Source organism: Protomyctophum parallelum (assembly GCF_964188405.1).
Source record: "Protomyctophum parallelum genome assembly, chromosome: 6".
Taxonomy (NCBI): domain Eukaryota; kingdom Metazoa; phylum Chordata; class Actinopteri; order Myctophiformes; family Myctophidae; genus Protomyctophum; species Protomyctophum parallelum.
Window position 1 is genome coordinate 50,552,784 of NC_139701.1, and position 16,376 is coordinate 50,569,159.

The following is a 16,376-nucleotide window of genomic DNA, read 5'->3' on the forward strand; positions in this document are numbered from 1 at the left end:
ACAAGTAAGATCTAAAGAACTCTAGTGCTAGCCCTTAAATGCCAACCCAGTGCTCCAAACGAGAGAGCAATATACTGTAATCTACAGTGTCAAATGCCGCGGTAAGATCCAAGAGCACCAGAATGAGAGAGTCACCGGAATCTGTAGCCAAAAAGATGTCATTAAAGATTCTTAACAGTGCAGTCTCGGTGCTGTGGAGAGCTTTGTACCCGGACTGGAACACTTCCAGAATGCCATGTGTGTTCAAATGGGGCATCAGTTGGGCCAGGGCACATTTTTCCAAAACTTTGGAATTAAATGGGAGCTTGGAAATAGGCCGAAAGTTGGATAGGACAGAAGGATCAAGGTTGTGCTTTTTAAGAAACAGGACAGGCACTTCGTCAACTTTGGGGATAAAGTTTGCACACTTCTACAGTGCAGTGCAGTTCAACTTCAGCCAGTCAATTAGTGGGACACAGATAAGAGCACAGAGAACGCACACCAAAGGAGAACACAGCTGCAGATTGTTAATTAAGGCTGAACTCCGATACAGTTGCAAAGGAAAGAAATGACTTCTGTCCGTGACAATAACCAATCCTACAGTTTGAATTTTGTACATAGAGCAAAAAATATGATATGGGGAAAACAATTGAAAATGTTATTTATTATTTAAATCGATGCATCAACTTTTTAATGAATGCCCTAGTTCTCTATCGTATCAGAGACTATCTCTCCACCCAACATATTTCATATGTATGGGGAATGTCCCCACCTCACTTGTGACGTGGATACCTCTTTAAGACACACCAGTGCACTGGCACGCACGGGTATATAAGGCCCAGGTGGTGCGTGATTACACTGCTTTTTTGATCTCCACCGAGCAGTCCAAGACGTGGTCTCCTCAACGGAAGTGCAGAGCAAGTTATCAACAATAACTGCATTTTTTAGACTTTTTGAAAAGCAACTACTCACGAGTTCTGGCAGCCGGATTAATCCACTGCTGGAGGCAGGTTAGAGAGCTGGCGTGGATCGCTCCTCTCTGGATTGCTGTCACACAGCTCGTTTGTAGGTATAGCAAACAAAAACAGGGTAACACCAGCCAAAACACCGTTACAGGCGTATTGCTGACATAGTGTTAGTTTACGCGTCCTGTGGTGTAGCCTGTCTGTCGACCTGTGGGCAGGGACACAGACAGGACCATTGGCTCTGTAATCCTGTAAAGCAGCGGAATAATCGCACTATACGTTTGTATCACTGGCTTGGTGTCAGTTAACGCATCCGTGATGCATATTCCGTGGGCTGGAGTGGACCTGCGGTTGGCGCAGCGAAACATCAGCCCCGCTATAGGATCATTGGCTCTGTAATCCTGTAAAGCAGTGGAATAATCGCACTATACGTTTGTATCACTGGCTTGGTGTCAGTTAACGCATCCGTGATGCATATTCCGTGGGCTGGAGTGGACCTGCGTTTGGCGCAGCGAAACATCAGCCCCGCTATAGGCTTATCATTTAACACAGCACACTATACACTAGTGTATAGTATACAGGCGTATTGTCGCTGGGGCGGCTTCCGCGTCTTTGGTGCTGTGTTCTTTTGCTTCGCCTCGTGAGAGACAGAGCTCCCTGGGGTGTATTGCGGCTAAAGCCGTTCACACACCCTGGTGTAGACTGCGTGGTAGAACCCGTACGGACGGGGGAAGCCACGGAGCAAGCTTATCCTCCGAACCGTGGGTCCTGTCAGTCATAGACAGGACGAGCTAATTCCACAACAAACAAAGTTTGGTCTCCAGTGCACGGTGATATATCGTAGGGTAAATTGTTGCCTGGAAAGTCGAGGGAGACTCTCATAAATCCCTGTTCTAGTGGACCAAACAGTGGAAATTGGTATACGTATATACACTATATAATGCAAAACGTTTGGAGCAGAGTGTTTGTCTCCAACTCAAACACTCTGTGTCTCAGTGCAGCTAGGAAATTCAGGTGCAACCTCCTCCAGAGAGAGAGAGAGAGAGACTATAGAACTCAGCTGGCTGTTGTTTAGTTATTTTTCTATTTGGAAAGATCCCCATTAGCTGATGCCATGGCAGTCAGCTAGTCTTTGGGGTCCACATGAAACATGTTACCGAGAAAAAAACAAAAAAACAACACATGAATATCAATATGTGACTGAGAGACAGCAGTGTAAATTGCACATAGGGTAAATTGTGCCCTCACTTCTCAAGCACATTACTATACTCCCCGTTTTTTGAGCATGTTTAAGCAATTAAATTTGTATATATTTAATATAACATATTAAAATAATAGTGTATATAGGTATTGAATTAAATGGAAACAGCAGGGGTTTCTCTGGGGCTGCGTGGGGCACATATGCCCACAGAGGATGGCCATGACCAGTGGGTGACCTGTGGGTTCCCTGGTCATGCTGATAGCAGCTCATGAAGATCCTGACTCCTGTATGTTTTTCTTCCTCTTGCCAGTTGAGGCTAGGAGGAATGAAGGAATCCGACGGCCATATAACACACTATACAGGGGTATTGCTGGCGGGGCGCCAGTTTACGCTCCTGTGGTGTAGCCTGTCTGTCGATCTGAGTGCAGTGACACAGACAGGACCAGTGGCCCGGTAATCCTTAAAGGCAGTGGAATACAACGCACTATATGGGTGTATTATTGGCATGGCGTCAATTCACGCATCCATGCTGCATATTCTGTGGGCTGGAGGGGACCTGCGAGTGCGCAGTGAATATAGTTGTGTATATTCGTACGTCTCTAAATGTTTTGATGAATTGAAGATGGTGGGCCCTATTGTAAACAAGAGTAATGCTTTATGGTATCGCCCACTCTCTGTTAACAGTATTTGTATTGAGTTGTACTCGAAATGTACTGTAATTCTGCAAGCTGTTAGTAAATCAGTAAATCAATCAATCAAAACAACAGCCCGGCCAGGCTATAGCATTAAAACGCACTATACAGGCGTATTGTCGCTGGGGCGACTTCCGCATCTGTAGTGCCGTGTTTTTGCCTCGCCTCGTGAGAGAGAGCTCACTTGAGTGTATTGCGGCTAAAGCCGTTCACGCACTCCGGTGTAGACTGCGTGGTAGAACCCGTGCGACGGGGGACGCCACGGAGCAAGCTCATCCTCCGAACCGTGGGTTCTGTCATAGACAGGATGAGCGTATGGCTGCCGTGGCAGTCAGCTTTCCGCGTTCAGGTGTAGTAGCGCACTATACAGTGTATAGGACGTGCTGAGTCTGCCAGGAGCAAGCCCTGAAATCACAGCCATTTGCACACTACTGTATATACGGCGTATTGCTGACCGTGTCAGCTCACGCGTCCGTGATGTAGTTTCGCCAATGTTGGCAACTCGAGTGTGCCGCGGCTGTCGGGCGGAATACTCTGTACGGTGTATCACGGCAAGGCCGTTCACGCACCTATAGGTGTAAACTTGCATGGTATAATCCGGTTACCGGTTCGAAACCACAAAGTAAGCTCCTTCTCATCCCGAGAATGCACTATGGCTATCTAGGCACAGCTAGTCAACACAGGGTTATTCTGTCACTGCTTCAGCACCGGCTTATATGTGGCACTTATGTGACCATTAGGGCCCGGACCTTATTGAGGAGCTGCAGCGACTGGCTTTCAGGCTCCCCAGGCAGTGGCAGCAGGCATGCTATTGATGCCCTTTGGTGAGGTGCCGTCTGTGGCAGCCCCAGGCCAAGCTGCGATAGGAGGACAAGCTCCCCCACGCTGCCTATTGAGCCACCGGCCATGTTTGGCCAAAAGGCCAGTGCTTTGCTACAGCATCCTAAGGAGGCTGTGGAGGTGCACAGGAGGTGCAGGAATGCTCCGGCAAGGCCATGAGTAGCCTGCCTCGGTCACCCCTCAGGCTGTGCAACCCCAGTCAGGTTTGGCAGTTCCAGGGACCTACGGGTCCGGTTACAGGCCAACCGGCAGGGTATGGCTAAAATGTGCTCGGCGGGCTAAGCCCATACCTCAGTCCTGACAGTTAAGGCCCCAGACCCCACCCGCTGTCTCTCGGGACAGCGGTTGTCCTGGAAGACAATTCAGGTGGACCCCTGGGTGGGTTCCACTATGTCTTCGGGAGGGTGGGGTGCTGCTTACAGCACTCCCGGCAAGGAAGGGCTGAGGGTCTTACAGGCCATCCTCCAAGGCGACTGGCTTGCCATGCTCGACCGGGGATGCTTATTCTCAGATCCCGGGTCTGACGCACTGACCGGCTTGTCTTAGATGACAGAACCTTCGAGTCCCGTGTCCTCCCATTCGGCATATGTCTAGCCCCCCGATTGGACATAGTCCTTGGCGGGAGGGCCTTTGCATCCTAAATTGGATAACTGAATGGTGTGTGCTCGCTCAGAGGTGCAGTGCCACAACAACGTGGCCAGGCACCTGCAGCACTTTGGGCACCTAGGCCGGCACCTCAACAAGAGGCCTTGCAGGCGTCAACTCTCACAGTCCGCAGCGCTCCTCGGCATGTGTTAGAGGGCAAAGCAGGGACTCTGTCCCTTGCTCTAGTGAGTCGGGCCACCCTCAGGTTGTGCCTCCGCCCCTTAGGGCTGAGGGCAATCATGGTGCACTTTGTGCCTCCGGCTCTTCTGAACATGCAGCCAGTGCATTATCTGTCATTCACAGTCATGCACTACGTGGGCGTATCGTTGACAGCGTCAGTTTACACGTTCCACGTTGTTCCAGCGAATTCACACTGCTGTTCACACAGCAGAATGTGACGAGACTGTCAGGGGTGAGCAGAACCACCATAAGGTTGTATTACGGCATGGCCGTTTAAACACCTGGGTGTAATTCTGTGTGTTGGAGACCGGTTGAGCTCCCTCCTCATCCAGAGGTAATCGTGTGGCTAGGCCAGGGATCTGGCAACATGGTGGGCCGCTGTCCCACACAAGGGCGACACAATAGTCACCCAGTTGGTCCTCATACCGTTCATCCCTCACACAATAGGCCAGCAGTCCCTCCTCGGGGAGTGGTATTGTCTGCCTTACGGCATGAGCCAATTAAGCCCGTGGAGACTTGGGCTGCAATGGCTTCTCACAGGACAGCATTCTTGCTGTTAGCACTGCAGTGTCAGCCACAAGAATGTCTCTGTCAGTGAGGGGTGCTGCCGCTTCCTACATGGCAATGCTTAGGTGTTGTCGCCATCAATCCCTGCATTTTGCCTACGGCCTGATCAGAGTGTGAGCCAGTCAGTCTATTGATTTTCACCCTTCCCACCCTCCTATAAGCAGGGTGGTGGAGCAGGGTAAATGGGCCTAACTGTCTTAGGCAGATAGTCTCCAAGACTGGACTTCACTCATTGGCTTGTGAAACAATCCAGCAGGCATATAGGTGGGCAGGCAGGCCAGCCCCAACGGGAACATGTGCACATTCCACACAAGGCCTCGCTGCCGCATGGGTTTACGGCGAGATGCCCTCCAATCTGAGTTTTGTGGGACAGCCTCTTGATCGATGCTGTCAGCATTTATCAGGTTCTACCATTATGTGGTATCAGTGTGGCATCCAGCACCCTTCTCACTGGGTGTGTGCTTAGCTCCGCAGCATAAACGCGATGGGAACTATGCACAAAAACGAAGGCCATCCACTTTTTACTTGTAAAACCGTGATGTGACATAAGGATCATTCCGGTTCAGAGAACAGGGCTTCAACAGTCAGCTGACCGAGTGTTCGGCAGGCTGACTTGAGCGGGAGCGCAGGCCCTGCAGACTGCAGTAACCTCGTTACAAAGAAAGGAAGAGCATTTCCTGAAGGGTGCCCTGAGGCCCAGAGGAGCTCAGGTTAGGGACCCAATCAGGCCCATCTGGGGTTAGCTCCGGAGGCTCTACGACCTTTAGTCAGTGAGCGTGACATGCTCAAGACAGCAGTCTTGTCGGTGTCACATCTGCAAGGAGAAATGGGGGAGTTGCGAGCTCTGTCAATCCATAATGAGCTCTGCAGGCCTATGCCGGATGATGGTATAGTCTTGCCCCAAACCGGCCTTTCTCCCCAATGTTTTCAAAAGGGCACGTCTCAATCAGGTGATTGAGCTCTGTCCTACCATCGTCATACAGACAGTAGACATACAGAGACGGAGTCGGTCCTCACTCTGCCCTATTGGAGCATTAGATTCGTATGCCAGGGCCACACAAGGCCCACAGAGTAACGAACCAGCTCTTTGAGTGCTTCAAGTGAGAGTGCATGGATCACAGAGGTTATCCAGCACACAAACAGGTAGGAGTACCAGTGCCGCCTGGAGGGCAGGCACACTCCACCTGGGGACGCTGTGGAAAGGTGCGTCTCTGACAGACCTGCACAGCGGCGACATAGTCTACTCCGTCTAATGTACATTCACCCGGTTATACCGGCTGAACATGCAGCATTCGCTCCCTTCGGGGAGTTGGTCTCGCATGCTACTCAGCGGTGGGTGTCATTGTCACCTTCACCAGTCAAGCCAGCCTTGCGTCTAGTGGGCTGGCTTGGGCGGCCCTTCACCCCTGTGGTCTCTGGCCTTAGCGTCTTGCAGGGCCGGGCTCTGGGTGGCGCCTAGCGCCTGAGCATTTGGCGGCGGATGGCGTCTGGCTGTCCGGCCGTTCCAGGGGTTGTAAATACATTACATTGAACATACATGATGAATCATTCCAAATTCAGTATGTGCTGGGTCGAAGCCCACTGGTGTTGTCTTTGGGGTTCTGGGACTGCTTCGCTTCCTCACGAGGTGTCTTACAGAGTTCCCCATACATATGAAATATGTTGGGTGGAGAGATAGTCTCTGATACGATAGAGAACGTGTGGTTACGTGGTAACCTATGTTCTCTGAGTGAAGAGACTATCTCTCCACCTCGATGTCGCTCAGAAGCGGTGTCGATCAAGTAAACCAGTGTAATCACGCACCACCTGGGCCTTATATACCCGTGCGTGCCAGTGCACTGGTGTGTCTTAAAGAGGTATCCACGTCACAAGTGAGGTGGGGACATTCCCCATACATATGAAATATGTTGGGTGGAGAGATAGTCTCTTCACTCAGAGAACATAGGTTACCACGTAACCACACGTTCCTACGCAGATAACTATTCTAAATAGTATTCTCTTTAAGGTTAACATTGTTCATATAGACAAGTAAGACAACATTAGTCAGTATAGTATGTGTTAATATAAGTTAAGAGATGAACAATGACTACAGTGACAGTCACATTTGGGGATCTTTGACCTGTTTCCCCCGACGCACACGCACGCACACACGCACGGATATAAAAACGAAGCACCTTTTAGAGGGGTGACAAAGACACTGCATGTTTGAAGTTCGCTGTTAAAAAGCATGACACACTGGGATAACAAAAAAAGAGAACTGAGGGCCGGATCAACACAACGGAAGGTTTTCTGCCTTCATGTGCTGTAACTATGGAACGATGATGCAACTGAGTGACCAAAGAAATGATGGATGATGGGCATAATTATGCCTGGGATCTCAAACTTCATTATCAACAACGCAGCTACATTAAGGAATTAGGTAATTCATCCACAGACCCAGTGGCAAAGATACCTGGACTGTAAAATAAAAATCACACCTGTGTGAAGTGAGGGGCGCTCTTATCATCTTACAACATGATGATGTAAAACAAACATGTGACAAAACAAACATTAAATTATCTTTATTGTCAATGGCGTTTTTAAAACAAACATTGAACTAAAAAAACATTAAACCTATAGGAGGGGCTAGTGCCCCTCAATAAACAAAGCTAAAGTGTAGTTTGTCTTTTACCTGAGCAGGTGAGTCCAACAGTCTTGTCAGGTGAGCAGGTGTTTCTAGTTGAGTCTGAGGTTCTACAGTCCAGGAGACTAGACTCACTGCCTAAACACTGGAACTCTTTGGTCCACATTAGAGCCTTCCCTTCTCCATAGAGCGCCCCCTGGATGACTGAAGGAGCCCCACAGTCAAGCTGTCTACAGACCACCTCTGCATCCTGCAGGTCAAAGTCACCTTCACACACTGAGACCCACGACTGATTAGACTTCACCTCCACTCTGCCTGAACACAAACCACGGCCATTCACCAACCTCACTGACTCTGGAGAGAGAGAAAGAGAGAGAGAGATAGAGACTCCTCATGCATAGAAGGAAGCATAAAGTCAGTACGCTGTTTACTAATAGTTTATTAGTTTATCAGTTTACTAATAGCACAGATACCGTGTTCTCCGTCGAGGCCACTCACCGGATACCTGACCCTTATGGGCTCCCAGTGATTCCATCCTTATTATAAAAAGAAACCCTCCCTCCTCCCCTTCTCTTTCACACAAAACAGCGGATAGCACTGGACTACACTCACACCCGGGAAACAGGATCGGAGAACTGAATCCGGGAACGCGTATGCACACATGACTATGAAATCCTGGTGGTCTCATTTCGTCCATTCTACCTCCCAAGAGAGTTTGGCCAGATTACAATTATACTGGCCTATGTACCTGGGCCGGATTTTGTGGGGGCTGCGGCCAGTATAGCAGAGTGCTACAACAACGCTCTGTCCCGCGCAGTTAACCAACCCGTTCTGCTGCTAGGGGACTTTAACTCTTGTGAACTGTCCGATCACCTGCCCACTCTACACCAGTACGTGGACTGTCCGACCCGCCTGGCACGCACCCTGGACAAGTGTTATGGCAACATACCAGACGCCTACAAATCCACCTGCAGGCCTGCTCTGGGGAAGTCTGACCATAATGTCATACACCTACTCCCACGCTACAGGGCTAAACTGAGACGGGAAAAAACAGTGACCAAGGAAATAGTGACCTGGACAGAGGACTGTAAGGAGGAAATGAGATGCGAGTTGGAAACGACTGACTGGCTATTTCTTAACTCATGTGACACCCCTCACGAACTGATTGACACGTTTACATCCTATCTGTTGTTTAATGAAAGTAAAATCATGCGAACTAAATCTGTCAAAATATTCCCTAATAACAATTTATGGATGTCTAGTGATCTGAAGGGTTGCATTCGTGAGAAAAAACGTGCTTTTAAAAATGGTGATGTTGAGTTAGTCAGAGAAAAAAGATGTGAATTAAGATCTAAACTGAGACAAGCAAAAATAGATTACAAAGATAAAGTTGAGTATCAATACTTTTCAGGGAATGCCAAGAAAGCATGGGAAGGTTTAAATGTGATGATGGGCAGGGAAACTAAGCAAAAGCGTACCCCCCTGTCGCACCCCTCTCCATCTTTTGCTAATGATCTAAATATATTTTTCAGCCGTTTTGATAAGAATGACTTCAGTGCTGAGCGTGATAGTGTGTGTATGTCCATTCCAGAGTATGTCCCCATCACACTCAGTGAAAATGAAATTGTAGCTAGCCTTTCCTGTATTAAGCCCAACTCGGCCCCTGGGCCAGATGGCCTTAGAGGCAGAGTGTTGAAAGAAAATGTTCATGAACTTAAAGGTATTCTGTTGATGCTATTCCAGTATTTGCTTGACTCTCTAACAATGCCCAATTTATGGAAAATGTCATGTATTGTGCCTCTCCCCAAGAAGCCTGGAGCCACTGAACTAAAAGACTTCAGGCCCATTGCTCTTACTTCCATTTTGGGGAAATGTTTTGAAAGAGTTATAAGCAGACAAATCACAGCGATGGTTTCTAACAGCTTAGATCATCTCCAATTTGCTTATAAAAGTCAGAGAGGAACTGATGATGCAACTATCAGCCTGCTTAACCCCCTGTCAAAGCATCTCCAAGTCCCCTCCCACTTTGCCAGGGTCCTTTTTATTGATTTTACCTCTGCTTTCAACAGCATGCAGATACATACCCTTCTGCAGAGACTCATTGACATAGGGGTAAATGGAGGTATTGTCCATCTGGTCAGAGACTTCCTCTCTGACCGTCCTCAACAGGTCCGTGTTAATGATACTCTGTCTGACATCACTGTGCTTAACACCGGTGCTCCACAGGGGACTATCTTATCCCCCCTACTTTTCTCCTTATATACAAATGAATTCCAGTTAGACCAGGATATGTTTCATTTGTTCAAATATGCGGATGACATGGCCCTGGTTGCCTTACTGAAGAAGGGGGACACAGTGGGGGAGGAAGCATACAGAGCACATGTGTTATCTCTTCAGAACTGGTGCGATAAAAGCTCCTTAGGGATCAATGTGACAAAAACAAAAGAACTTGTCATTCATGAAAAGGAACCTGTGCAGTCCATTACAATTGGTGGACAAATAGTGGAGGTAGTAGACACCTTTAAATACTTAGGCACTTATATTGACAGCAAACTCAATTTCAGTGAAAATACTGACCAGATTTTTAAAACTTGTAACCAACGCCTCCACCTACTACGCAAGCTCAACTCCTTTAGAGTGAGCAAGCATATCATGGAAACAGTCTATAAAAACCTGATAGAGGGAATCTTGACTTTTAACATGGCAATGTGGTTTGGCAATCTAAATGTCAAAGGAAGAAGCAAGCTGCAGCGAATAGTAAATCTAGCCTCAAAAATAATTGGGAAGAGACAGAAACAACTAGTCTGTATCTACAAGGAGGTACTTCGTAAAAAAGCTACCAAGATAGCAAACGACCCCTCTCATCCACTCTGCAGCGAGTTCCAACTACTTCCCTCTGGTAGACGGTACAAAGTACCAAGAGCTAACCGTAACATTTTTAAAAATTCTTTCATACCAAATGCCATTAAGGCACTAAATGATACAATGTCTCGCTAGATTAGTTTTCTTTTCCAATGTATCTGCCACTGTTGTCCTGCACTTTTTGCCATGAAAAATAATTGTGTTAAGTGTTGTTGCTGTTGTTGTAACTGTTTGTTTTTTACTGTTTGAGACCGAAGACGAATTTCCACACGTGGACAATAAATGAAACTAACTAACTAACTAACTTAAATAATCCATTAAACTAGTACTCACCTAATGACGCAGCCACGGAGGATCTACCATGTATAACGTCATTCCAAAGTGTTTAGACTACATTGTTTAAGTCAAAGACGCATGCGGTTTTTACTTTGGCTTAAAGCATGTTATTATTATTCCGCATAGAGTATATTCCACCACCACCACTGGCACTGTCATAGTAGCTGGCTACAACCGAAACAACTTCCTCTTCCTCTTCAAAATAAAAGCTGCTTGTAACAATACTTTTATTTCTTAAGTGAACTTACAGGATGTAGTAGACGCAGGATGTATAGTAGGCTATACTATGCGCTGTGCATTGGGGCTTGGGAAGATAAATCACACAGATATGAAGGCAGGAGAAATAGACAGTGCGGGCAGTCGGGGCTTTATTATTTTTTTTTAAATCTTGCACACAAAATGAACAGGGACACATTATAGTAACGGGACTACTGTTTTGGAAAAGTAACTAAGTAACTAACTACTAAATTGCAAAACTAACTAGTTAGTTTATTCCGTTACCAATAAAAGTAGTCCCTTACATAACGCCGTTATTAATAGCGCCGTTACACCCAACACTGGGGAGGATTATGTTGTTTGTTCTTTTATAACTGTGTTATATGGGGTTTGCAGATAATGGTTGAGATGCCTTTAAGAGACTGGTTATTATGGGATGCTACGTAATACACAGCGCACAAAATAACAAGGAAGTCTGTTCTGTACTGAGACAAGAGACTAAGTAAAGCGGTGTTGTTTCTGGTTCAATCGTGTGTGCGTGTCACTCTTTTACACACAACAATCCCCACACAGAAAATTCCTATTCGTCAATTCATTAATTGTAAATCTTGTTCATTCAAATTCTGTGGGATTGAGATAATTGGGATGCCCAGCAGAGGGGGTGATATTCTAAAGACACTAGCCCAAAGAGAAATGCAGTGGATATACACACTCAATACTATGACACCCAATGGACTGAATGATGACTATAGCTTAAAATGCTTTCTGGGTTAAGATTGGCTTTAATGCCTGGATGTGTAACTGAGATATATACTATGCCTCAAAATGTTTATTCAAATCAGTTTGTGATTGGACCCTGTTGATTAACTTGAGATTTCAGCTGTAGGTGAACTCTGACCCTTTTTGTATAAATTGACTTTAATTCACTTGATGTGAATGCTCTAATAATAATAATAATAATAACTTGCATTTTTATAGCACCTTTCAAGATACCCAAAGCGCTTTACAACACAGTACAACAAAACAGATGAAGGCTATTACTTATTTTTTTCTCCTGGTGTTGCCCTCTTGCAGGAGCGTGCGTTTGCGGCCAGTCCGTACTCGGACCTCATCGTGGTGAAGCTGCACGGTGGCGCGGTGGTGTCGCGCCACGCCGAGGAGCCCGAGATGCTGTGGGTGATGGGCCCCGTGCTGGCCGTGGTGCTCATCATCATCAGCGTCATCTCCATCCTGCTCTTCAAGAGGTGAGTGGATTCGAAAGCCCCTTTTTGGTGTTTTAAGGGTTATCTTATGCTTTAGCTGTTGAGAAAATAGCAGATCTAAAAGCTCAATCTTATAGATCTGCTATTTATATTTTGAAAAATCGTGAAAATGTCACGGCGCAAATCATTGAATATATATTCTTTCAAAGCAAATGTTTTATTTTTTATGTTTTTTGTAGCTTTCGCCTTTATTTTATATCTTTTATGGAGGGACAGACAGTAGGCTGACAGGAAATGGGGAGAGAGATTGGGGAGTGACATGCAGTAAAGGCCGTCAGGATTGGGAGTCGAACCCGCGGCACACTGCCAGACTCGGACTACCAGCCAAGGTGCCTGGACCGCTGACCCACGGCCCAGGCCAAAATCTTTGAACTTTTTAACATACAGGCTCAACTTATGTAACTTAAATAGCACTTTTTGTAGACATAGCACTCTATAGAGTATACACAGATAGATATGTTAGGTCACTGTTAGGTTCTTAAGCTTACGTAGGATTCATGATGACTTTTTAATGTTTTGATGTGATCTTTTTTGTTCTTGCTTACTGTAAATCGCTCTGGATTAAGTAACTCAAATCTTTGCTTCTGGGGGTCCCTGAAACAACATATTTTCAGATGGGGGGCCAAATGCAGATAATTCTATAGGGATCCTTGACATGAAAAAGGTTGTTCACCACTGACATACAAACAGTTTTTTTTTCTGAAAACGTGTAGTATTTAGAAGACATTCTTTTAGAATCAGCCTCAGGTCTAAATGGGTTAAACCTCACGTCCCGTCCTCCCCCCGTCCCCCCAAACAGCGGGTCGGAACCATCTTTGGGTCGGGGTGCATACGTTTGTTAGACATATTACAGTCCGACAGTTATTCGACATGCGCTGCCGGTTAGGGACCGCCTAGCCTTGGAGACCACAGACGTTTTCAGGGAACCTGAAGAAGAGAAGATTTGTGTTAAGAATTAAAAAATGATGAAAACCTTTTCAAACTCAGTGAGGATCTGTAAGAATAGACTCCCAACGGAAGCACTCATTCAAGGTTTCTTCGACTATACCTCATACTTTACCTTTTGATCATTTGGCATGGCTTAGGGCAGATGACAGTAGTGCAGCAACTTGCAATTAATCTCTGCGTGCGTGCGTGCGTGCGTGCGTGCGTGCGTGCGTGCGTGCGTGCGTGCGTGCGTGCGTGCGTGCGTGCGTGTGTGTGTGTGCGTGTTATGCGGCTGAGCCACAGTGAAAACACACACACACACACACACACACACACACACACACACACACACGCACACACACACACACATACACACATACACACATTACATACGAAAGCGGAGAGTTAGTTTGTCAGTTTCGGGCCGGGGGCGTTCTCCTTCAGCTGGAAACAGAAGTTCTGGTTGGCACATATGCTGTATAGGCTACAGCCTGGCAGCTATAGCTGGCATATGGTCAGACAGTCAGCCAACCCACCGCTCTGTTTGACCACGATAACACTGGGCAGTGGTGGTGGTAAGGTCACTCACTACTACTGTACTTAACCTCATGGCTCTATGCTAGTGTCCTTTCTGTTTTCTGTTATTGTTGAGTAAAGCTTGACATTGCAACCCACGGTTGCTGGGTTTTAAGGGTGCGGTGAAATGAAATAATAGTTTTTTTCTCACCATTTTAGAGCATATCTGTGGTTGTCAAGGCATACCTAATAATGGGCCTTTTTTTGTATTTCTACATGGTGCCATTCATCATTTTACTCCAAGAAAATGAAACCACTGTGTGTATTGGGGCAGCTCACTGCATGGAAGAGAGTCTGGGTACCCCCACGGCTACACGCACGCACGCACGCACGCACGCATACACTCGGCTGAGCGGGTCTATCCTCAGGCACACATGTGACTGGGTTGGTGGCATCCATCCATCTGTCTCACTCCACTGACCATGACAGCCCTGTCTGTCTGTCTGCCTGCCTGCCTGCCTGCCTGCCATGCCTGCCTGCGCCTGCCTGTCTGCCTGCCTGCTTGCCTGCCTGTCTGTCTTTCTCGCTCCTTTTCGTGTTTGTCTTCATCGTTTGTTTATCCTTCAGTGTAATCTCTGGTTTCTCATTTACACAGCACACTTAACAGTATTGGACACGAGAATGAATGAATGAATGAATGAATGAATGAATATTCAGGGAGAGGAAAAGCACTCATCTCTCTTTTTAGTTCAGTTACTTCACACGCCTGCGATGCTGCGCGAGTTTCCGAAGTGCATTAACCCTAGAACACTACACATGGGTGATGTTTCCTACAGGCAGGTGTTCGGGTGAATTTCACCCGTGTTTATAGTGAAAAATCCAGAAAATCCAATACACCCACAATGGATATTTATTTAATTTATTTTATTCACTGGACCAATCTCACGTGTCTTAGGAATGGGTGGACCAAAGGAGAAGTTCCCAACTTCATTTCTCTTCTTTTTTAGGAATATTAAAAGAAATATATATATGCAAGTTTTTCACCGATTTGAAACCCTCGAGTGTAATACTGGTATGCGAGTAGGGCAATCAAATCCTCAGCGACGTCCCTGTATGTGTACGATGATAAGAGCGCCCCTCACTTCACACGTTTTTTCTTTTTTACCCATTTAGACCTGATACCAGAATCTACAAATGTCTTCTAAATCGTTTTCAGAAAAACATATGTTTCTATGTCAGTATTTCATGTCAAGGACCCCCAGAATTATGTAATTGGCCTCCGACCCCCATCTGTTGTTCCAGGGACCCTCCCAGAAGATAATATTTGAGTTAAAAACGTTATATATATATATATATTCAAAGATTTGCGCCCCTTTTTTGCGATTCTTCAAGCTACGAGCTTGTAGATCTGCTATTTTTCAACAGTTAAAGTTTAACATAATGCTTAAAACACCAAAAGGGGTTCCCGCCCCAAATTGGTATACTGAAGTGTATACAGGTACCTTTAACTAAGCGGTCTGAGTCCATCTGAGTCGGTGGTTTCCAGTGTTTTTTAAAGAGAGATTTGACGTCTCCCCAAACTAGCACAACACTCGTGCCGCGTTTTGAGCTTGTAGATCGGATTTTTCACTACTACTTATATGTTTTCTATATTTATAGAATTTCTTTGATCTGTCTTTGATTACTTCATGAAATTACTGAAAGATTATTACCGGTATTCATTTATTCTTTAAATGTGAATCTTCTTTGAAATGATAATCAAAAACTAAATGTAGGAAACAACAAAGAAAGGGACCCATACAAATGTGTCCACAACCCACAAAATTACATAAAAGTATAGCCTCTTCAGGCTCTGGGTCGCGTGTCCAAATTGAATGCACAATTTCCCCGAGATTCCTTGCGAAGCACAGCGAAAGCATGAGCGGAAACTCGTCAAGCTTCCGCGTGCGTCACAGAAGTCCCGGAAAAGTCACGCCGTGATTAACCAGTAGTCACTTGAGTGGCAGCGAGAGACATGGAGGAGTCGCATGAGTGATATAAATATCAAAAACTAATATCAATATAAATCATCTAAGTATAGCTTGTTGCTTAGCAGGAATGGAACTAAAAAAAATAAGCTCTGAAGATATTTTAAAATATATTGTCGTGAACGGAAATGGCAGCTTCCTTACTCGGATTTCGGGAGCTGTAGTTCCAGACTCTATATATAGCATTCGGAGATTGTGGAATAGTTGTCTGGCCGACACTACTTGGGCAGCGACGCAGCGTGCCTTCTGTAAATTCCTTCTGCACTTCCGCTTGACTTCCTGCCTTCAATGGAGACACGTCGCTCCAATGAACTGCAGCGGCCAATGAGGCATCTATTTTTTTTAAGTGGTGCAACCACTTCTACGTCCAGCTTGCAATGTCCATGTACCTGTGTATGTACGTGTAACTATGAGCACGAGTTGGTGTGCGCATGGGTGAAATTGGAACGAGAGAAGTATGTGACATGGCTGCCACCTGCTGGACGCACGGGAGTTGCACCACTTGGTTCACACTGGTGTGCTTTTTATAGTATGTGTG

General features: G+C 46.2%; 1 protein-coding gene across 1 annotated transcript in view; it reads left to right on the forward strand.

The window, feature by feature from the left end:
• Window positions 1-10,011: 10,011 nt before the first annotated feature.
• The window catches only part of LOC310860075 (receptor-type tyrosine-protein phosphatase F-like), a gene marked incomplete at its 5' end in the record, with an annotated part of 64,532 nt that continues 58,167 nt past the window's right edge, over window positions 10,012-16,376 (forward strand). Inside the window, 2 exons of the mRNA XM_083766838.1 lie at window positions 10,012-10,047; window positions 12,181-12,350. Coding sequence (XP_083622964.1) covers window positions 10,012-10,047; window positions 12,181-12,350 — 206 coding nt within the window. The remainder of the gene's footprint in view (window positions 10,048-12,180; window positions 12,351-16,376) is intronic.